Genomic DNA, 21,540 nt, shown 5'->3' on the forward strand with positions numbered 1-21,540 from the left:
CCTGCAATTTGTAAGGATTGTTGGAGTGGTTTTTAGTAGGAAAACTGACATCACCAAATGTCTCAGGGCCTTTTCTAGTATCAACCTCAAGAGCTGTCTGCTATTTTCCCAAGCTCTGAACTAAAATTCTCAATATTTCCTAGTATTCTAATATGAGATCCTGTGTTGGAATAGTGAGTAATAAGAATACATAACATTCTGTGATTATAAAAAGATACAAAATTGATGTAAGATTAAAATCTAATTCTTTGCACATTTATGTTAGTTTTAGGCACATACCAATGGTTATATATACAGGAAATAATAATAATAAAGTTATAAGTAGATGGTAGTATGAGTGGTAGGCATAAAAAACTATAAAAAAAATCCTTAAAGAAGCCAATATAGAGGAGTTACTGTTTAGGATTACGATGACAACTGCTACCTGAGCCACCTACTTCATGCTTGGCCATGAGTCTGCCTTGTAGCACATATTGAGTACCGACACCTATGCAGAAGCTGTGGCAGGTGCCACGGTGAAAAGTGTTTATATTCAGAAAGACCTTCAGAATGATTGACTAGTGAGCTCCAACCAGGCAATCAAAACCTCAATTTTTTTGACTCAAGAATGCAAAAGGTAAGGTCAGCAAAGAAAATCCAGAAAAGTCAATCTCTTGCATTTGCTTAACTACAGATTAGAAACTAAGAAACTTCTCTTGCTAGGTTAAGTGTTCACAGCCTTAATTTTTTATATATATACATGTATATATATATAAAATATATGTTATATATTTATTATGTTAATGTTAATATATTATATATTAATATATTATACATATTATATATTATTTTTATATATATTATATATACATATATATATAAAATCTTCTTCAGAGTTCTGGTTAGAGTAATTTTTGCTGGCCTTAAAGCACTGCCCATCACAAGGCAATCCAAACAGGAAGCTACAATAATTTTGAGCTAGTCTCTAATGTTTAGGAATACAAAGCAGTAAACTAAAACCAAAAAAGTCATAAACACAAGCAGTGAAAAGTGGAGAGTTCATGACCATTCTGGAAGATCTCTGCTCCTGGGCAAAAGCTCCAACACTGGATTTACCTGCAGATCTAAACCTGTGAATTCCCAAGAACTTAATGAACATCAAAACTGAAGTCCAGTGATGCCTTGAAATGAGTGATTGCCCATCTGTTTTCTCAACACATATACGTATTTTCAGACATTTAAATGCTTCCCTTTTCTCCCCAAGTTTCTGTTAGCCACAGACTGCTCATGACTGCAGAACCCCTTGAACAACTAAATTAATCAAGATTTCCCAGAGACTGGCAAAAGGGTCTATCATGATCTTCCTATGGAGCTTCCACGGGAGGAGATTCAACATGTCTAGGTGTTAAACAGCAACTAGAACAAGAAAACGTACACTTTTCTCTTACAAAAAAGTATTTTTAGCGAGCCTATCAAACTATTCAAATGTCAAACTACCTGTAAATAAAGAATAGGAATTAGAACTCCCCCTTAGAAGCTGATGTAATGGTTCAACCCAAACTGAAACCCACCACTAACTCAGTATGTCACATAATTTGGCATAATTGTATTAGTCTTTTATGAGTCCAAAGTCTGGGCTCATAGAACTTCAACCAAGACTTGAGGTTTTAGATTTCCTCTCTCTTACCCTTCAGACATGACATCACTTGGACATATTTTTTTCTATCAATTAAACTCATAAAATAAATGTTGCTAAAAGAAAAAAAAAAAGAGCCAAGCACCTTTCTGACTGTCTCTATAGCCAAAACAAACAGGACTGAAACAGTGGAGTCCAGATTGTTATAACTGAAAAGGAGAGGGGAGAAGGAGGGAGAGGAGACAAAATTCCAAATGAATTTTTATTAAATCCTATACGAAATGTTCTGTTTGTCTCTATTTCCCATTAGAAGACCAGACTGCAGCTAGAACACAGCCTGTGGTCAAAAGGCCTCAGTACACACTGTCCAAACGGACTAAGTGAAGGGTGCTGACTCATCATATGAATGAAAAACTACTGTTAGTCTTAATTTTATTATTTTTTTTATCATATTCACTTTGTCAGAATCATTTGCTATTGAGTGGTTAATTTATCAGGATATATTCTAGACAAAAAGTATCCATGAAATCCATCTCACTACTGCAACCTATAAATAAAATTATTCCATGCTAATCCCAAATTAACCCCTCTTTCCATAAACCTTCAGTACAGCATTGGTAATGAACTACAGTGACAGTTCCACAGCCTGGACCTCAAAAACATTACATAAACTGGCTCTAAACCACTTCCATTCAGACTCCGCTCATCATTTCCTTAAGGGAACCATGAGGTCTCACCACCTAACCAGTGCTCACACCATGCCCCTACCTGCAAGCCACTCCTCCACGTTTCATTCACTGTTATTTCCTACCCAAACCACGTCTCATGAATTCACTCTAGGGTCTGTTCAATCCAGCCACTGGATTTCTCTATCATTAGTTTTGGATTGAATCACTTGACATTTAACAGACATGTTTTCTCAAATTGTAGATAAACACTGCAACATAGCAGAAAGAAGTTAGAAGACTTTGATAATAAATCCTAGCTGTGCCACTTACTACCTACAGTATAACTTCCTCATCTGTAAAATGGGTTAAAAATATTTGAATTTCTCCCAAAGATATCATGAAGATATAATAAATGGTAAAAGTACCTTAACAGCCATGAATCATACACAACTATTTAATACATCTTTCTGTATCTTCAACACATGGCAAGGTACCATTCACAAATTAAGTACACAAGAAATCTTAGCTATGAACGGACTGTAGACCATGGCTGTAAAAATTTGCTGAGTCACCTTCAGTGTCTTACCTCTTTACTGAATATTCACAATCGTGTCAACGAAAAACTCTTAATTTAATCTCACAACATATGATGCAAGTTCTAGAACCTATTTTCTCCTCAATCAGAATCCATAACACAATGGCAAGGTGTCTTGTTTTCCCATTCCACATTGTCTCTCTCAGTTAGTTAGTTGATCCTTCAAGAAATAATCCAATAAAGAGATGGAACAAGTTGGGGCCAGCGCTGTGGTGCAGTGGGTTAACGCCCTGGCCTGAAGCGCTAGCTTCCCATATGGGCACCAGTTCTAGTCCCGGCTGCTCCTCTTCCGATCCAGCTCTCTGCTATGGCCTGGGAAAGTAGTAGAGGATGGCCCAAGTCCTTGGGCCACTGCACCCATGTGAGAGACCCAGAGGAAGCTCCTGGCTCCTGGCTTCAGATTGGTGCAGCTCCAGCCATTGCAGCCAAATGGGGAGTGAACCAGCGGATGGAGGGCCTCTCTCTCTCTGCCTCTCCTCTCTCTCTCTCTGTAACTCTGACTTTCAAATAAATAAAATAAATCTTTAAAAAAAAAAAAAAGATGGAACAAGTGAAGTCAATCTTTCTCTAGCAGGAATTACTTGACAAACTGCTAGGATGGTGTGTACACAAGCTATCACTAAAGGTTGTCACCATTTTCACTGGTAGAGCCATTATAAAAAATTCCAAACTGTAAAGTTTGATTATAAATTCTTAACCCAAGTACATTTTTATCAAAGTGTATTTTTCCCTTTTAATAACTTTCAATAAGCAAAAAAAAAAAGAACTACAAAACTGATATGTGACAACCAAACCCATCCCCAGTTATTTCTGATTGCGAATGTGATAAAAAAAATCCAAAAATTTATAGCTACAGATTATTTATGGAAAATCTGCCAAATTTAGAAAGTCTATTTTACAGAAGGTTGTTACATTTTCTGCAATTTCAAATCTTCAGATCAACTTTCTACCAGGTTAAGGAGTGTCTCAAACATCTCTTCTTCCTCAGAAATAACGTGTGTGTTTTACACAATGACTGTCTCATTAACCATTCCTTTTTCTTCTACTCCCTTAACAATGTCTTCTCTCCTTCTAAATTAGGTGTTAATGAAAATTCTAATCAGCATTTGCCATATCATGGGGTGAGCAGAGGGAAGTTAAGCTTTGGCAATACCATTTAAAATTTTTTTTCATCTTTATAGCTTTTTCCCATTTGAAAAATCAGGTTCTGTGCTAACAGTGGGTCAAATTCTTCAGTACACTTCCAGAGGGAAAATTTAGAAGAAATGAAGCAAGTAAAAGGAACACGTGCAGAATGAAATGCAGTCACAACAACTCTTAATGATGAAAGCGATAAAATCACAGTTGAGTTGTATAAATGAGGGGAAGGAGAAGGAAGAAAACAGGAGACCAGGATCTTGTCAGAAACTACACTCCTAATACACATAAGCTGAAACAAAGAACAAAACCAAGTTCAACCTTCTTCTTGTGAACCCAAATAAAAATTTCAGCCTTGAAAAGCCCATGAGAGTATTTCAGGCATGGAAAGCCAAGACACTCTGGCAAAAAACAAAAACAAAAACAAAACAAACCAAAACACCTAAGTGAAAGATCTCCGCAAGTGAGATCCTAGTGGAAAGAACAGGTCATCAAAGAAGGAGGTACCTTTCTCTGAAGGGAGGAGAGAACTTCCCCTTTGACTATGACCTTGTCTAAATATGATCAGAGTCAGCGAACTCAAAAGGCTTCCACAGCCTTGGCAACTCATGACAAGAGCCTCGGGTGATTACTGACACCATAAACAAGAGTGTCAATTTGTTAAGTCAACAACAGGAGTCACTGTGCACTTACTCCTCATGTACGATATCTGTCCTAAATGTGCTGTACATTGTGATTTAATGCTATCACTAGTACTCAAACAGTATTGTTCACTTTGTGTTTCTGTGTGGGTGCAAACTGTTGAAAGCTTTACTTAATATATGCTAAATTGATCTTCTGTATATAAAGATAATTGAAAATGAATCCTGATGTGAATGGAAGGGGATAGGGAGTGGGAGAAGGGAGGGTTGCGGGTGGGAGGAAGTTATGGGGAGGAAAAAGCCACTGTAATCCATAAGCTGTACTTTGGAAATTTATATTCATTAAATAAAAGTTAAAAAAAATTTCAGCCTTGAATTTCTAACTATGGAATCCCAACACCTTTTGTATGTGACATTTGTAACTGCTAAAGAAAAGAGTTTGGGTAACGTCTCCCCCTGACAAGGAGAACTAATAGTGAAATGCTACTTATTGAAATGAAACAGTTTGAAAGAGCTTTATCCTTCTAAAATAACACTTGGTTTATAAGCAAAATGGAATAGAGTCCTATATCCTTAAATAGGATGACTGTTACAAAGTTGGGAAAATACTGCAGTGAACACAAGCATTAACTGCAATAGTCAACAAGCCACTGAAGCCATCAGCCCCCAAAGTGGAGAAGGAGCTGCAGGAACCAGGTGGCATTCTGGAGATCAAGGCGTAGAGTGTCTCATTAACAAAAGAGGGCTGGACTATGTGACCTTGAGGTTCCCACCGGGTTCTGACTTTTCCATCTCCCCTCATAGGTCTGTTTCCCTTCTAATCAATCATACATGCTTCTCTTTCCTTTATTTGACCACCAAGTCAATTTTTGAATCTTCTCCTCGTTGGCCTTTGCTCTGCATAGTAGCTATCAGTGACACATGCTGAGATTCCAGCATTAGCCACCTCAGCAACCCCCCTTCCTCCAACCGACATCTAATGCAGTCAGCAGCCCATGAAAAGCTGGATTGCCACAGGTCATTTCCCATTCCACTGTCGAGAAAAGCCAACCGAAAGCTCTTTCTAATGTAGCCCTTGCTACTCTAGTCACTGGCACCTATTGCAAAGATTTTATATCAGTAATAGGATAAAAACAATTTCGAAAGTGTACCCATAATCTACTTCTGCAAAAATAGTCACTACGGGGACCAGTGTTGTGGCACAGTGAGTTAAGCTACTGTTTTGTGATGCTAGCATCCCATATTATACTGTAGGTTCTAGTCCTGGCTGCTGCACTTCCTAATCCAACTTCCAGCTAATGTGCTTAGGAAGGCAGTGGAAGATGGCCCAAGTATTTGAGCCCCTGCCCCCATGTAGGAGACCAGGATGGAGATCCTGGCTCCTAGCTGCTGCGGCCACTTGGAGAGTGAACCATCAGATGATAGATACCTATCTCTCTTCCTCTCTCTCTAGCTCTTTCAACTAGCTAACAATCTTTTAAAACACAACCAGAATTTTCATTGCTAAACATTCCTTTCAATGTCTTCCCGTGTGCAAGTAGGTAACACTAAAATCAAAAATACACAGCTTTTTATCCCCTTCTTGTCACTTATTCAGCAAACAGTTTCGCACATCTCTAAAATTGGTGACACATTCCAGGATACTGACCGGGGTCTGCACTAGCTCATTTGGAACCTGTGTGACCATCTCCTGTGAAGGATCAGCCAAAGCCCCTACTGTGGCTTGGGGACAAAAGTCCTACCTCTAGGCAGGAGACAACCCCTATAATGACAAGTGGACCTGCAGGACTCAGGCCACCTGTGTTCAGATCCTGCCTCTTTCACCTCCTCTTTGGTAACAGGACCCAGTGTCCTCCCAGGGTAATGACAGCAGCTACCTCACAGAAGCACTGTGAGAAGGAAATCCCAAATGGCTATTTTTTTTTTTTTTTTTGACAGGCAAAGTTAGTGAAAGAGAGAGAGAGAAAGAAAGGTCTTCCTTCCATTGGTTCACCCCCACAAATGGCCGCTACGGCAAGCACTGCGCCAATCCGAAGCCAGGAGCCAGGTGCTTCCCCTGGTCTCACATGTGGGTGCAGGGCCCAAGACTTGGGCCATCCTCCACTGCCTTCCCAGGCCACAGCAGAGAGCTGGACTGGAAGAGGAGCAACTGGGACAGGACCAGTGTCCCAACTGGGACTAGAACCCGGGGTGCTGGCGCCGCAGGTGGAGGATTAGCCTAGTGAGCCGCGTTGCCGGCCCCAAATGGCTCTTAGCACAGAAACTGGCCCACAATGGACCTTCAATGAAAGTTTCCCTCCCCAACAAAATTACATCAATGCTCTCTGTGTCTTTGTGTCATTTAGAAATGCTTTTTAAAATTGCTCCTATGGGGCTAGCATTGCGGTGCAGTGGATTAAGCTTCCACTTGCCATGCTTGCATCTCACATGGGAGTGCTGGTTCAATCCTGGCTGCCCCGCTCTGAACCAGCCCCCTGCTAATGCACTGGAAGGCAGCAGAAGATGGCTTAAGTGCTTTGGGCCCACCACCCATGTGGGAGGCCAGGATGGAGTTCCAGATTCCCAACTCGAGAGTGAACCAGCAGGTGGATGATCTCTTGCCCGCTCTTTCTGCTACTTTGTTTTTCTAAGTGAACACATACATACACTTTTTTTTTTTTTGGTGACTCCTATGCAAAACAGCACCAGGAATAGATTCCTGTACTAAAATGTATCAACAAGGATCTGTATTTATATATATATATATTTTTTGACAGTCAGAGTGGACAGTGAGAGAGAGACAGAGAGAAAGGTCTTCCTTTGCCGTTGGTTCACCCTCCAATGGCCGCCGCGGCTGGCGCACTGCGGCCAGCGCACCGCGCTGATCCGATGGCAGGAGCCAGGTACTTCTCCTGGTCTCCCATGGGGTGCAGGGCCCAAGCACTTGGGCCATCCTCCACTGCACTCCCTGGCCACAGCAGAGAGCTGGCCTGGAAGAGGAGCAACCGGGACAGAATCCAGCGCCCCGACTGGGACTAGAACCCGGTGTGCCGGCGCCGCAAGGCGGAGGATTAGCCTAGTGAGCCACAGCGCCGGCCGCAACAAGGATCTAAACTCTTCATCTCTTCACGTAAATTCGCTACACATACAGATGGCAAAGAGTCACATGATGACTATGCACACATGCATTTTCCATGAAAATAATAGCCTTAGCAAAAACAGTAAAGTGCTTATTCTAGGGGAGTCCGGAAAGAAAGAAGAAGGTGGGCATTGCTGCAGCAGTGGAGATGTCACCTGGGATGCTAACATTCCATATGAGTGCCTGGGCCTGAGTCCTAGCTTTGCTCTGGATTCCAGCTTCTTGCTAATGTGCATCCTGGGAGGGAGCAGGTCATGGCTCAAATACCTGGGTTTTTGCTACCCATGTGGGATACCTGGATTGAGTTCCCAATTCTCAGACCCAGAGGTTACAGACATCTGGGGAGTGGGCCAAGAGATGGAAGATCTTTGTCTCTTGTTCTCTGTCCATCCAATCAATGAAAATAAGCAAATCTTAAAAAGTGTTATTAACAGTAATTAATATGGGAGCAGGCACTGTGGCACAATGGGTTAAGCCACCATCTGTAATGCTGGCATCCCATATGGTGCCAGTTCAAGTCCTAGCTGCTCCACTTTCAATCCAGCTCCCTGCTGATGTGCCTGGGAAAGCAGCAGAACATGGCCCAAGTCCTTGGTACCCTGATACCCATGTATGAGACCCAGATGACACTCGTGGCTCCTGCCTTCGGCCTGCCCAGGCCCAGGTACTGTGGCCACCTGGGGAGTGAGCCAGCCAATGGAGTCTCTCTCTCTCTAACCTTGACTTCCAAATACATCTTAATATAAACAATTAGATGTAAAATAATATTACTTATATTAATATATTAAAAGCAACATGGACATTCCTCACACCAATGAGAAGGGCCGGACTTATGACCACTCAGACTTTTTCAGCTTCAGACACCTCTGACCCACTCTCTCCAAGGTGCAGCCCTCACTTCCATCACATCACACACACTCTGTCCCTGGAAGGACACACTTTCCCCTCTTCCCTGGACATGCCTGATCTTTGGTAAAAAGTTTCATTCATCTCACAGCCTTTCCACTCACCTCCACCTGGAGCAACCTTTCTTCAACTTAAGGATCAACTCCTTTTTTTTTAAACTTTTATTTAATAAATATAGATTTCGAAAGTGCAACTTTTGAATTACAGTGGCTTTTCCCTCCATAACCTCCCTCCCACCCGCAGTCATCCCATCTCCCACTCCCTCTCCCATCCCATTCTTCATCATGATTCATTTTCAATTATCTTTATATACAGAAGATCAACTTAGTATATACTAAGTAAAGATTTCAACAGACTGCACCCACAAAGACACACAAAGTATACACTACTGCTTGGGTAGTAGTTTTACCGTTAATTTGCATAGTACAACACATTAAGGGCAGAGGTCCTACATGGAGAGCCGGTACACAGTGACTCCCATTGTTGATTTAACAACTGACACTCTTGTTTATGATGTCAGTAATCACCCAAGGCTCTTGTCATGAGCTGCCAAGGCTATGGAGGCCTCTTGAGTTTACCAATTCTGATCTTATTTAGACAAGGCCATAGTCAAAGTGGAAGTTCTCTTCTCTCCCTTCATAGAAAGGTACTGCCTTCTTTGATGGCCTGTTCTTTCCATTGGGTTCTTACTCACAGAGATCTTTCATTTAGGCTTTTGTTTGTTTTTTGTTGTTGTTGTTGTTGTTGTTGTTTTGTTTTTGCCACAGTGTCTTGGCTTTCCATGCCTGAGAAACTCTCATGGGCTTTTTAGCCAGATGTGAATGCCTTAAAGGCTGATTCTGAGGCCAGAGTGCTATTTAGGGCATTTGCCATTCTATGAGTCTGCTGTATATCCTGCTTCTCATGTTGGATCGTTCTCTCCTTTTTAATTCTATCAATTATTATTTGCAGACACTGGTCTTATTTATGTAATCCCTTTGATACTTAATCCTATCTTTTTGGTCAATTATGAACTTAAACTGATCACTTTAACAAGTAAGATGGCATTAGTACATGCCAACTTGATGGGATTGAATTGGAATCCCCTGGCATGTTTCTAGCTCTACCATTAGGAGTAAGTCCAAGTGAGCATGTGCCGAACTGTACATCTCCTCCCTCTCTTATTCCCACTCTTATATTTAACAGGGATCACTTTTCAGTTAAAATTTAAACACCTAAGAATAATTGTGTGTTAATCACAGAGTTCAACCAATGGTATTAAGTAGAACAAAAAAATACTAAAAGGAATAAAATAGTAAGCTGTTCCTTGACAGTCAGGACAAGGGCTGATCAAATCACTGTTTCTCATAGTGTCCATTTCACTTCAACAGGTTTCTTTTTTGGTGCTCAGTTAGCTGTCACAGATCAGGGAGAACATATATTTGTCCCTTTGGGACTGGCGTATTTTACTCAGCATGATGTTTTCCAGATTCCTCCATTTTGTGGCAAATGACCAGATTTCATTTTTTTTACTGCTGTATAATATTCTATAGAGTATATATCCCATAATTTCTTTATCCAGTCTTCTGTTGGTGGGCATTTAGGTTGATTCCACGTCTTAGCTATTGTGAATTGAGCTGCAATAAACACTGAGTTGCAGACAGCTCTTTTATTTGCCAATTTAATTTCCTTTGGATAAAAGGAAATTAATTTGGGATGGCTGGGTTATATGGTAGGGTCATATTCAGGTTTCTGAGAAATCTCCAAACTGACTTCCATAGTGGCTTTACCAGTTTGCATTCCCACCAACAGTGGGTTAGTGTCCCTTTTTCCCCACATCCTCTCCAGCATCTATTGTTGGTAGATTTCTGAATGTGAGCCATTCCAACCGGGGTGAGGTAAAACCTCATTGTGGTTTTGATTTGCATTTCCCTGATGGCTAGTGTTGAGGATCAACTCTTGTTGGCAGCCAAAGTCCCCTCTGAAAGGCCCTAAGTTAGTACTCTGCCCCTTCTTTAAAAACCTGGGACCAAGGCCAACGCCGTGGCGCAGTAGGCATCCCATATGGGCGCCGGTTCTAGTCCCGGCTGCTCCTCTTCCAATCCAGCTCTCTGCTGTGGCCTGGGAAAGAAGTAGAAGATGGCCCAAGTCCTTGGGCATCTGCACCCGCATGAGAGACCTGGAAGAAGCACCTGGCTCCTGGCTTCAGATTGGTGCAGCTCCAGCCGTTGTGGCCATCTGGGGAGTGAACCAACGGAAGGAAGACCTCTCTGTCTCTCCCTCTCACTGTCTATAACTCTACCTCTCAAATAAATTTAAAAAGTAGAAATAAAAAAATAAAAACATGAGGCCTTAACTTGCTGTATTTGCCATTTCTTAATTTAAGTGTGATGGCACTGACCTTGTCTTCCCTTAAAGTAAAAGTTGTTTCTCTTGTATCTGAAATCATGCAGCCTTTGTCATCATAGACCTACAGGCACATGTGTCTAAAGTACATCACCTAATTTAGACAGACCTGCAGCCACGCTGACAAAAACATATCTTGATTGAAGGCATTACAGATGGTACAAAACCAGATTTCTACTGCATCAATATCAACATGTTTCCATCTGGCCAATCTGACAAATGTATGCTTAATATAAAGTTCAATCACTGATACAACTCAAGGCATGCATGATGTTATGAAAGTTAATAATCGATTTTACATCATTAAAATATAGTCCTAAAAGAAGAGTATGTTGTCAACATTAGAATTGTATCCAAAAGCCTTGTATTTTAGAATAGCATAGTTTTCCTATGTAGTCAAGCCCCCTATGTAAAGTGTTTGAAATTTCTTCTTTCCAGTTTAATCCTTTTTGTCAAGTGTTACTGGATAAGATTACTCTATCTCTGTTATTGTCTGGCGATTGGGAAGAGGGAATTAAAGTCTGCATTTGCATACAGAAGACACAAAGTCAACAAAGCTTCCAAAATAAATCATCTCCATAGGACAAGAGCTAATATTCTTTTTCCTCTTTAAAAAACCATAATGTTAGTAAAAACGTAATATGCCTGAGAGGTTCCAATTCTGAAAATGAAGACTCATAATATGGTAACAGAGTATACCAAAGTCCGAAAGGCAGTAGACTTCATCCCAGTGCAGCATGCTGGTACCAAGCCATGAAGTTATCCTATTATAACGTGGAGAACAGTCGTAGCACTGCCACTGCACACTCTGGGCTTTCTCGAGTGTCATTTTCACCCATGACTTAGGAGATTTTCCGGTTGGAAGCCTCATCACCAGTGTGCAAACTGAAGCTGTTCCAGAGGCAGTGGGGGAGGAGCAGCTCTGGTGGCTATGAGCTGAACCCACAGGGCAGATATACGAGTCTGGCGGCAGTGTAAGAGACGGAAAGAACCACAACAGGAGGAGACGGCAAAGAAGACGGTCAGAAGCGCGATGGCAGAATGCAAAAGGACAGCAGGAAGCCAAAAAGTGAAAGTTGCATGGGGAATAGAAAAACAAAGAGGTGAAGGACAAAGAAAAGGAAAAAAAAAAAAAAAGTAAATAATCTTTGGGTACATGACAGCAGCATGAGCCCCATGCCTGTACTTTTGACGGCTGTTTTGGTTAAGTCACAGATGCTAGCCAATGACCAAATACAGGATAGGAATCCAGGCACAAATCCATGAGCCACAAGAGCTGGAAAATCACCACCACACATTTTTTCAAAACACACAAATCTGAGTCTCAAGCCAGTGAACGGCATGTAAGTTACTGCCATGTTGACTCTGAGTTACTAGAAACCGTGACGTGCCATCAAGGAAATTCACGTTTCATGCCTCAGCCTGAAACCGAGTCAACACGAAACAGAAGAATGCGATGCTGGTTTCGTGGCTGCAGAGCACACCTGCCACCCAGACACGTCCTGTGGTCGCTATGTTTCTCTGCATAGCACTTCTACCCTGGCCCTCTCCATACACTGGTCTGTCTTTTCTATTTAAAATGAATTCTGGCAGGACCTCCTCTGAGTCGGCTGTGAGGCAGATCAAGCTGGCTTTTGATGTCCCTGTACCTCACCTTCCGGTCCGGTACCTCACATTCCTTCTTGGACCTAGTATGCTTCCCTGTTTTCCTGATTCTTCCATTCTACTGAAAGCAATGTGCTCTCAAGGAACAATCTTCAATCATTTTTAACAGGAGACATAACCAATTATCAATGAGAAAAATGAAATTTTGTTAAGGTACCAGCTGGTTAATAAAAGCTTCTAACTAAGGAATGACGGGACACCAAATTAAAATATACTTTATAAATTAAATTCTCTGAACATATTTTAAGCTGGTGGTGAAAATTTCCAATCAAGGGCCAAGGTGATCAAGGAACTCTTCAGAATTAAAGGAATTAATTACAGGCATTCTTTATTTAACTTTCGAATCAGCCCATTCATCCCCTTGCCCACATGTGAAGTTGATGCAGACTAGCAGGTGGTATAGTCCTTGGCCTGTGGCAAATTCCAGAAGGGGAACTGAAACAAAGCTCCTTATTATTATTAAATCAATTCATTCTAACCCATTCACATTTCTGGAATTTCCAACCAAGGAAAATCTGAATGGGTTATTAGAGGTGTCATATTCAAATGTTAAATCCTTCAGCAGAAGTGAACTTGGCTATGGAGAATTTTTGTTAACTTCCCATGATCAAAACCTGAGGCAAAAGGCATCCAAATGCACAAGGTTTGGAAACAACATCACCAACCGCAATCTGATGTGAAGACTCTAGTACAATGACCCTAGCACCCACGGTGGTGCTAGGTGACCGTCACACTTAAACAAATAGTGTCCCCTTGCCAGATCATGTCTAGAATGGCAGAAGCTTTCTGAGCTACAAGAATAGCAAGATTTGGAAACAATTATCTTATTAATAAAATTTTACATTGAACTCCTAGGCCATACAAATTTATGAACTTGCTCTATATCAGGGTAAGGGGAGTTTTTTCCTACGAAGGACCATTCAGATTTTTTTTTTTTTTTAATTTTTTGCCAGGCAGAGTTGGACAGTTACAGACAGTGAGAGAGAGAGACAGAGAGAGAGAGAGAAAGGTCTTCCTTCCTTGCTTCACTGCCTTAATAGCCGCTACGGCCAGCACTGTGCCGATCCGAAGCCAGAAGTTGGGTACTTCCTCCTGGTCTCCCATGTGGGTGCAGGGGGCCAAGCACTTGGGCCATCCTCCGCTGCCCTCCCGGGCCACAGCAGAGAGCTGGACTGGAAGAGGAGCAACTGGGACTAGACCCCGGGGTGCCGGCCCCGCAGCCGGAGGATTAGCCAAGTGAGCCACAGTGCTGGCCCATTCAAATATTTCTAACATCGCTTGCAGGCCATATAAAACTATCAAATTAAAAATTAGCCTGCTATAGATTTATTGCATTTCAAGTGCCATTGTGGTTGCCAATGATTTCACGGGCCTTATACAGCCCATGAGCCAGATGTTCCTGGCCCCTGCTCCAGAAGATAGCTCTACCTCACAGACAGGAGTTCTGGTTTACCCACAAACATACAATTAACTCTCAGTGCAGTGCCTGGCAAATCAGAAACTCAAAACTGTTTTCCAGTGAACACATGACTGTAGCTGTGAATGCATGAACAACCTCAGCAATATTACACCATGACTGGTATAGGCAGGTGATTACAGACTCTTCCCACAGCACAGAGGTGTCTCAGCCAAGAAGGATTACAGAAGGCAGGCCTACGAGGAAATGGGAGGTTGATGTGAAGGACCCCTAAGAAAAGGAGCACTACTGAAAGTTCTCTTGTTGATAAGAATGATCACTCCAGCAACTCTGCACCTGTGACAAGAGCACATGGCCCAAACACACACCTGAGTGCCACTGGAGGAAAGCTACAGAGTGCTTCAAGGGGCTCTTCAGATGCCTGGATCTCAAAGAGCTGCTTCTGCCCCGCAAACAGTGCTTGTATCACGACATCCTCATCTGCCTGCTTTCACAGATCTCTCCCTACAAGATTGTCCTACTCAATCACTTGCCAGAATGTTCTCACTTTCTGTGCTTAAGACAAGGTGTCTTCCAGCAAGCTGTTGAAAGCTGTAAGTACTGCCCAAAGGGTCATGAGCTGCTCAAGATACTTTCAACTTGGAATCACTGGAGATGGAGTGCTGGGTGGCAAGATACATGGATACCCTGTTTCGCATCACCAGAGGAAGCAGGGGACCCTGCTGTCCCAGTGCATCCTGCCAAAGTGGCCTTCTGGTTCAAAGAACTTACCGGAGTGCAGAATGCCTTCCAGAGCGGGACACGCTGTTGCCCACAGGCGATGGCAGGTTGCTCCCTCTGTGCAGGTCCTCGATGGACCTGCTCCAGGGCTTTGATTTGTCCACCGAACTCTCCACAGTACTCTCCACGCTCTCAAAGTCAAAACTACAATGAAACAGAAATGCCACCAGAGACTCAAAACTCCAGTTGCATACATACATGGATGTGTGTAACCTGCTATTCCTATAGTACTTGGCACTCTAGTATGGAGAGTCTGCAAACAAAGGCAACACAAAATAATTTCTTTGGACTGCATGTTAGCTTTGAAAATACAAAATGACAAATACAGGGCCTGACGAAATAATAACAATGAATGGTGAAAATTAAATAGCGATGAACTCTGTGCTTTACTCCAAGGCTCACTAACTTACCTAGGGCTAACACTGCTATGATGGAAAGGAAGAAAAGACCCTACAGCTGTCTTCATTTTGCTTTAACAAGTCAATATGTTAGGCTTATACTAATTTATTCCTACCCATCAATTTTCAGTGAGCATTTTCTCTGGGCTTGTTGGCAAGGGTACTTTTCCAACCATATGTAATACATTACTAGCAAAGTTATGGAACGGCTTTGATTTTGGAGTCTCTTCCCAATGTGGTGCTCTTTAAAGTGAGACTGTTGTTTCTCTGATATTTTTTGAGGTTATTACTCATGTTAACCATGTTAGAATAACCAGCAAGTTACGTTGCTCATTCTTGTATAGTTTTAGTGATGTTTTTCAGACAGGCCTTTGTGTTCCATGGTTTTTTACCCTCACAAAGTCAGTAACTGCTCTCTCGAAAAACCAGCATATTGATTGTTCACCTAGTTCCATCTAGCAACAGCCGACGAGAGGCAGAAGAAGCAGAAGGCAGCTGTCATTAACATCCTCTGAAAGATTTTTAGGAGATGTTGCAGAAGAAAAAAGCAGTAATTTGTGCTGGAAGTAATAATGCTTTTTATAAAAGTATGACTACCAGAATCAAATATTGGGTTAGAGTGGCCATCTAGGTTTCACTCTACCTACTGGACAGCACAGACTGATGCACCAAGTCAGTGGAGGGGTCTGATCACGGACAGCTTTGTCTGTCTTTGCACGCAGGAAACAATGCTGAACAGAAAAGAAGGAGAATGGGGTAATTTCATAAAAAACTGAAAACAAAGCCTCTAATTGAGATTGGACAAGCCAAGCGGCGGGGGGGGGGGGGGGGGGGGGCATGGAGAGATGATGCAGAGCATTGCCATTGGCACCAGGTCCCTCTGTAGCCTTCATGTAATCCAGCTGTTCAGAGAATTAAGTTACTCTCAACTCATCTCTACTCTCACACAGCAGACAAGGCCAACAGCCACCTGAGTGAATGCCTCTATTTTAAGGACCTGCTGCCTCACATACTACTGGATAGAAAATTGCTACATGCCAATGAACACTAAGCAAATTTTCAGCCCATTAGTTTTAAGAAAGACAACAATTTATGTACCTGCATATAATTTATTACCTAGTTAAAACAACCAACACTAAGAATGTTAAAAGAAATGTTAAATAATGTTAAAAGCAAAGAATGTTAAAAGAAAAAAAGAACAGTGAAAAAAATAAATAATGGTACAAGATTAGGAAACAAATCTGACTTCTGATCTTTTAATGGACACTGTATTATGCTACAGACTGTAAGACTTCCCTTATGGTAGCACAGCCATTCCCCGTTGGTCCTGTGTTAGGGGACATTTGGGAGAGCTGGTTCAAACAAGTTCTGCTGTCATGTGGGTAAAATTCCACTGCAGCAAATACAGAATACACAGCACGTCATTCTTATCCATCAGTCCTAATGCTTCTTAGTCTTCCTTTAATTTCATCAGTCTTACTCCAGATTTCAAACTATACAACGTGGTAATATTCTGCATTGTCACATAATATGACGCCTCAGAGAGATCAGCTATGAGAACTAGGATTATATTTCAGAGGACAATTTCTCAGGAAGATAAGCCCTTGCCTGTTGATTTTTCTTAGTTTCTTCCATCTAATGTATGAGGTATCAAAACCCATCCAGCCAGTTTCAGGGAACAATTTAGTTTCTGCATTTGTAAAGCAGGAATAATTATAGCTTCCTCTTCACAGATTGTCAGGGAAGAGATGGGGATTATAGGATAACATCTGGGCAGGTCTTAAGACTGACTCTTGCAGTGATGCAATACAAAAGCCATGTTATTGCTTTTTTTTATAAGAGTGAAATAAAAGAAAAACAACATCTGTGTTGCAACATTTTATAGTCAAAGTACAATATTATTGACTCAATCTGTGTATAAGAGTGTTATCTGTGGATATTATAACATTTTTTGATTAAAAGAGAAAAGGTGAGAGGGTCTCATTCAAATGTACACCTTCCAATCTTCTTGTAATATATTTCTGAAGCCAGGAAAATAGAACTTTTATGAAATAACAAAAACAATGTTAAATAAGAACAGCCTCCCCCAACCCCAGCCCTGGCTTTCCCATTTCTTTTTTGCTCCCCTTCAACTTGAGGCCAGGAAATCAAAGCAATGTAGACACATATATCATCAATAGAAAAAGCCTCTGGTTTACCTCTTCTTCCTCTAATGCCACTGTGTTTGGTATGTATTTCTACAATATTTTCTATGCATTTACTAGGCAAACACAAACACACACATGACATTATTTTCAAATCGAAAAGGGAGTTATTCTTCACCACTGTCCTTTATTTACAATATGATAGAGCCCCAAGTCTGTGGGAGGGAAATGGGCATTTGGCCTAGCAGCAAAGATGCCCACGATCCCTATCAGAGTGCCTGGGTCTCGTTCCTAGGTCAGGCACCTGACTCCAGATTCCTGCCAATGCAGATCCTTGGAGGCAGCAGCTGCCAGTTGAAGTAATTAGGTTCCTGCCACGCACGTGGGAGACCTGGATTGAATTCTATGTTCCAAGCTTTGGCAGGGTCCACCTCTGGCCATTATAGTCATTTGGGAAATGAACCAGTGAATGAGAGGTTGCTCTGTCTTCTAAATAAATAAAGTACATGGAAAATGGAACTAATGGATGAGTTTATTTTGTTGCAAAAAAAACTGAAATACATTCATAGTTTTTTCATGAGATGCGTTTTCCGTGAACTTTTTAAAGCCTCTTTTGTATGCATGGATTCCAAAAGATTTTTTTCACCAAAATAAACATTTTGAAGTATTCTCAGCTATCATACCTATCTCTTTCAGTGACTGCTAGAGTATCCTACCATCTAGATATACACACCTTAAGCCTTATTTTGAAAATAGAGACTGCTCTAAGGGTAACTTCTTCTCATCAGCTTTCTTTCTGCCTTAAAGGCATTTTTAATACCAAGTTTGTGATTTCATCTTAGTCTCCCAAACAGAGACAATCTCCCTGAAACACCACCACATCTGCCTGGGGTGGGCCCCCCTCCGTTTGGAATGTAACTTTACGGTCGAGCGCCATCTTCTGTGATCACGTAAAACTCGAATGCAGGCGAGCCCAGCTTTACTTACGTTACTGCGTACTGTGCAAATGACAGATATTCCACCAGAACATCGAGACCTTTGTTTTCTTCATTCAGAAACTCTCGGACCCATCTGTTGAAGAAACAAAACAAAAATCACCGCCGCGGTTGATCGCAGGGTCTGCCGGGGAAAGGATACAGTAGGAATTTTGTTTTGGCACCAGAAACATTCACTGCCTGAAGGAAGATACAGGAGAAAGGCCTAGACTACTGCACACAGGGAAGGAGCTCTTGGTTACAGGAACTAAGAGAACCCCAACATTCCAGTGTGCTACAAGAAGGAGCAAAGAGTGTACATGTGCCATCCTTGCATGGTCGTGAAGAGGAGACTCAGGAGAGCCTGTAAGAACCCATCTTTATACAGGAACTTGCTAAATGGACTTTTCTACTACAACTGATAGTCTGCTTGGTTGATGAACCCAAAACTGCACGGGGAACAAGGCAAACTGGGGACATGACAATGTAACCACTGAAATCCAGGCCTGATGCCAAGCCCACATTCCACTCCCTCTTGGCACACTGAGCCACAGAAACCACTAAACTATCCAGCAAGAGACCAGTGTTTATGGGCTTCTGGAAATTCAATAGGGATAATGATTTGCTTAATTTTTTCCATGAACACTAAAACCTTTTAAAAGGCAGCAGGCACCAAAGACTATCACACCAAGACCAACATGTGACAAATATCATGTTGTTTAAAAATTATTTTTAAATCATGCCACCTTGCATTCAAGTAGTGCTGAAAACTTCACAGAGATTGATTGCCCATTTTTATTTGTTCTTCAAAAGAACTCCTAGAGAGTAGAGAAGCAGAATCTGTAGGTGCTGAGAATAAATACCTCACACCCCTTTTTACAGATTTCCTCCAGTGTACTCACCTCCAAAGAACATGTGGGCCAGAATGCACCTTCACTTGGTTTCAAACTCCAACTAATATAAAAAGAGGGTGGGTATTTGGCTCAGTGGTTAAGCCACTAGTCAGGGCAGCAGTGTATCCCATCAGAGTGTCTGGGTTTGAGACTCAGCTCTGCTCCCAACTCCAGCTTCCTAATGCACACCCAGGGAAGTAGCAGTGATAGGTCAAGGACTTGGGTCTCTGCCACCTTCATGGGAGACCCAGATGGAGTTCCTGGCTTTGGCCTGGCCCACTCCTATTCCTTAGGGGCAAATGGGTAGTAAACCAGTGGATGGAAGCTCCCTGAGGTTCTGTTCTCTCTCTTTCTCATGAATAAACTAAATGTTTTATATTTGACAGAGTTATAGACAGTGAGAGAAAGACAGAAAGGTCTTCCTTCTGTTGGTTCACTCCCCTAATGGCCGCTACGGCTGGCGTTGCGCCAATCCAAAGCCAGGAGCCGGGTGCTTCCTCCTGGTCTCCCATGCGGGTGCAGGGCCCAAGGACTTGGGCCATCCTCCACTGCCCTCCCGGGACACAGCAGAGAGCTGGACTGGAAAAGGAGTAACTGGGACTAGTACCCGGTGCCCCAACTGGGACTAGAACCCGGGGTGCTGGCGCTGCAGGTAGAGGATTTGCCAAGTGACCCATGGTGCCGGCCTGAATTTTTAAAAAGTAAAAAGATAGGCTAGTATGACTAAAATGACATTTTATGTATATCCACAACTACCTTCCAAAATGGTAGTTTCCCCCATGAACACGAAGCCAAAAAGGTGGAGAAGCTACCATGAAAGCCAGGTTTTCCAGCTACTAAAACAGTAGGACAATCCTATCATGTGCCCCTTGGGATGAACGACCCTTCAAGATCTTTGTCTTCAAAGAAAAAAACGCAGCGACATCAGGATGCCTCTTGTGTTTGTTTTTGTTTTTGTTTGAGTAGGCGTTGTTTTATTTGTCTTATCCTCAAGCTTACTCTTTCTTCTAGTCCTATCTACTCCAGGTTAACTCAGGTCTGCAGACAGTTTCAGGAGCCTATCCTATATTTTCCCCCAAAATGCTTCAGGTAAGCTGCCACAAAACTCATGTGCTTAATAGAACCTCACAGAGTGCATACACTGAATTTGAAGGAGGCTAGAGTGGCAAAACGGGCAAAGAAAACATGAGCCATTTGTTCTTTCAAAGTGTCTTTGTTATGAGATCTAAACACAACCAGCAGGGCTGGCCACTGGTTCCAATTGTAGTTTCATTTCAAAACAGACACACACATGATCTCACAGCCATCTGCTTCTAGATCCATACTTTAGTTTGATTTATTTTAATTACTGCCTATGCTGCTGGGTCTCCAGAGGCCCTAAACATTTTTAAATGCTGATAATTAGACTCAGAAATAGTGAATAGTTTTTTTCTTTTTTTTTAATTGGCAAGAGACTTAAAGACTAGAACACACTAAGGAAAACAGGTGACCAGTCTTCCTTTCAGCTCAAGCCCCTTCATTTCTCTTAGGCACTTCCGTTGGTCTGGCTCATGGGTTGGCCATGATTGGTAATGTCATTTTAACATGAAAAATAACCACATGGGTCCACACTGTTCAGGGCATTCTGGGTTTCACATTGTCTGTCTCCAGAGCCCATAACGCTCTGAGGAGTTGAGAAAAAGAGCCATTGCTGCTCCTCCTGATTGTACCTAAAGAGTTCACACCACACAGATGCCTCTCGTGTCTGCCACTGTGTCAACCATTGGCACGTCTGTCCCACTCAGAAAGTTAAGCCAGAAATTGGACAGGAGGCAACCATTAACTGCAGCACCAAAAATAGGCAAAGGCCAAGTGTACAGGCAGAGCTACCATTCTCTTGATTCAACATCTAATACTTATATACTTTGATGCAGTGATAAAGATTATTGTTTTCTCTTACTTTATTTCAAAATTCTTATTGGTACTCCATTGCCAATTGCTGTTGGCATTGTGGTACAGGAGGTTAAGTCACCACCTGTGACACCCGCATCCCATGCAAGCACAAGTTCAAGTCTTGGCTGCTCTGCTTCAGATCCAGCTCCCTGTTAATGCACCTGGAAAGGCAGCAGATGACAGCCCAAGTGCTTGAGTCCCTGCCACCCATATGGGAGACCCAGATGGAGTTCCAGGCTCCTAGGTTGAATGTGGCCCAGCCTTGGCTACTG

The 21,540-nt window shown here is 42.1% G+C and overlaps 1 protein-coding gene across 10 annotated transcripts in view; it reads right to left on the minus strand.

Annotated features, from left to right (window-relative positions):
• FMNL2 (formin like 2) overlaps positions 1 to 21,540 on the minus strand; it is a 333,150-nt gene that overhangs the window by 83,659 nt on the left and 227,951 nt on the right. For 8 of the 10 annotated variants that reach the window (XM_051849548.2, XM_051849552.2, XM_051849550.2 and 5 more), the window contains exons 5-6: positions 18,457 to 18,540; positions 14,919 to 15,071 (exon numbers count right to left, since the gene is read on the minus strand). In XM_051849548.2, coding sequence (XP_051705508.1) covers positions 14,919 to 15,071; positions 18,457 to 18,540 — 237 coding nt within the window. The remainder of the gene's footprint in view (positions 1 to 14,918; positions 15,072 to 18,456; positions 18,541 to 21,540) is intronic. The other 2 variants (XM_051849554.2, XM_051849553.2) reach the window with 1 other exon arrangement.

This window comes from Oryctolagus cuniculus, chromosome 3 (assembly GCF_964237555.1).
Source record: "Oryctolagus cuniculus chromosome 3, mOryCun1.1, whole genome shotgun sequence".
NCBI classification, from domain to species: domain Eukaryota; kingdom Metazoa; phylum Chordata; class Mammalia; order Lagomorpha; family Leporidae; genus Oryctolagus; species Oryctolagus cuniculus.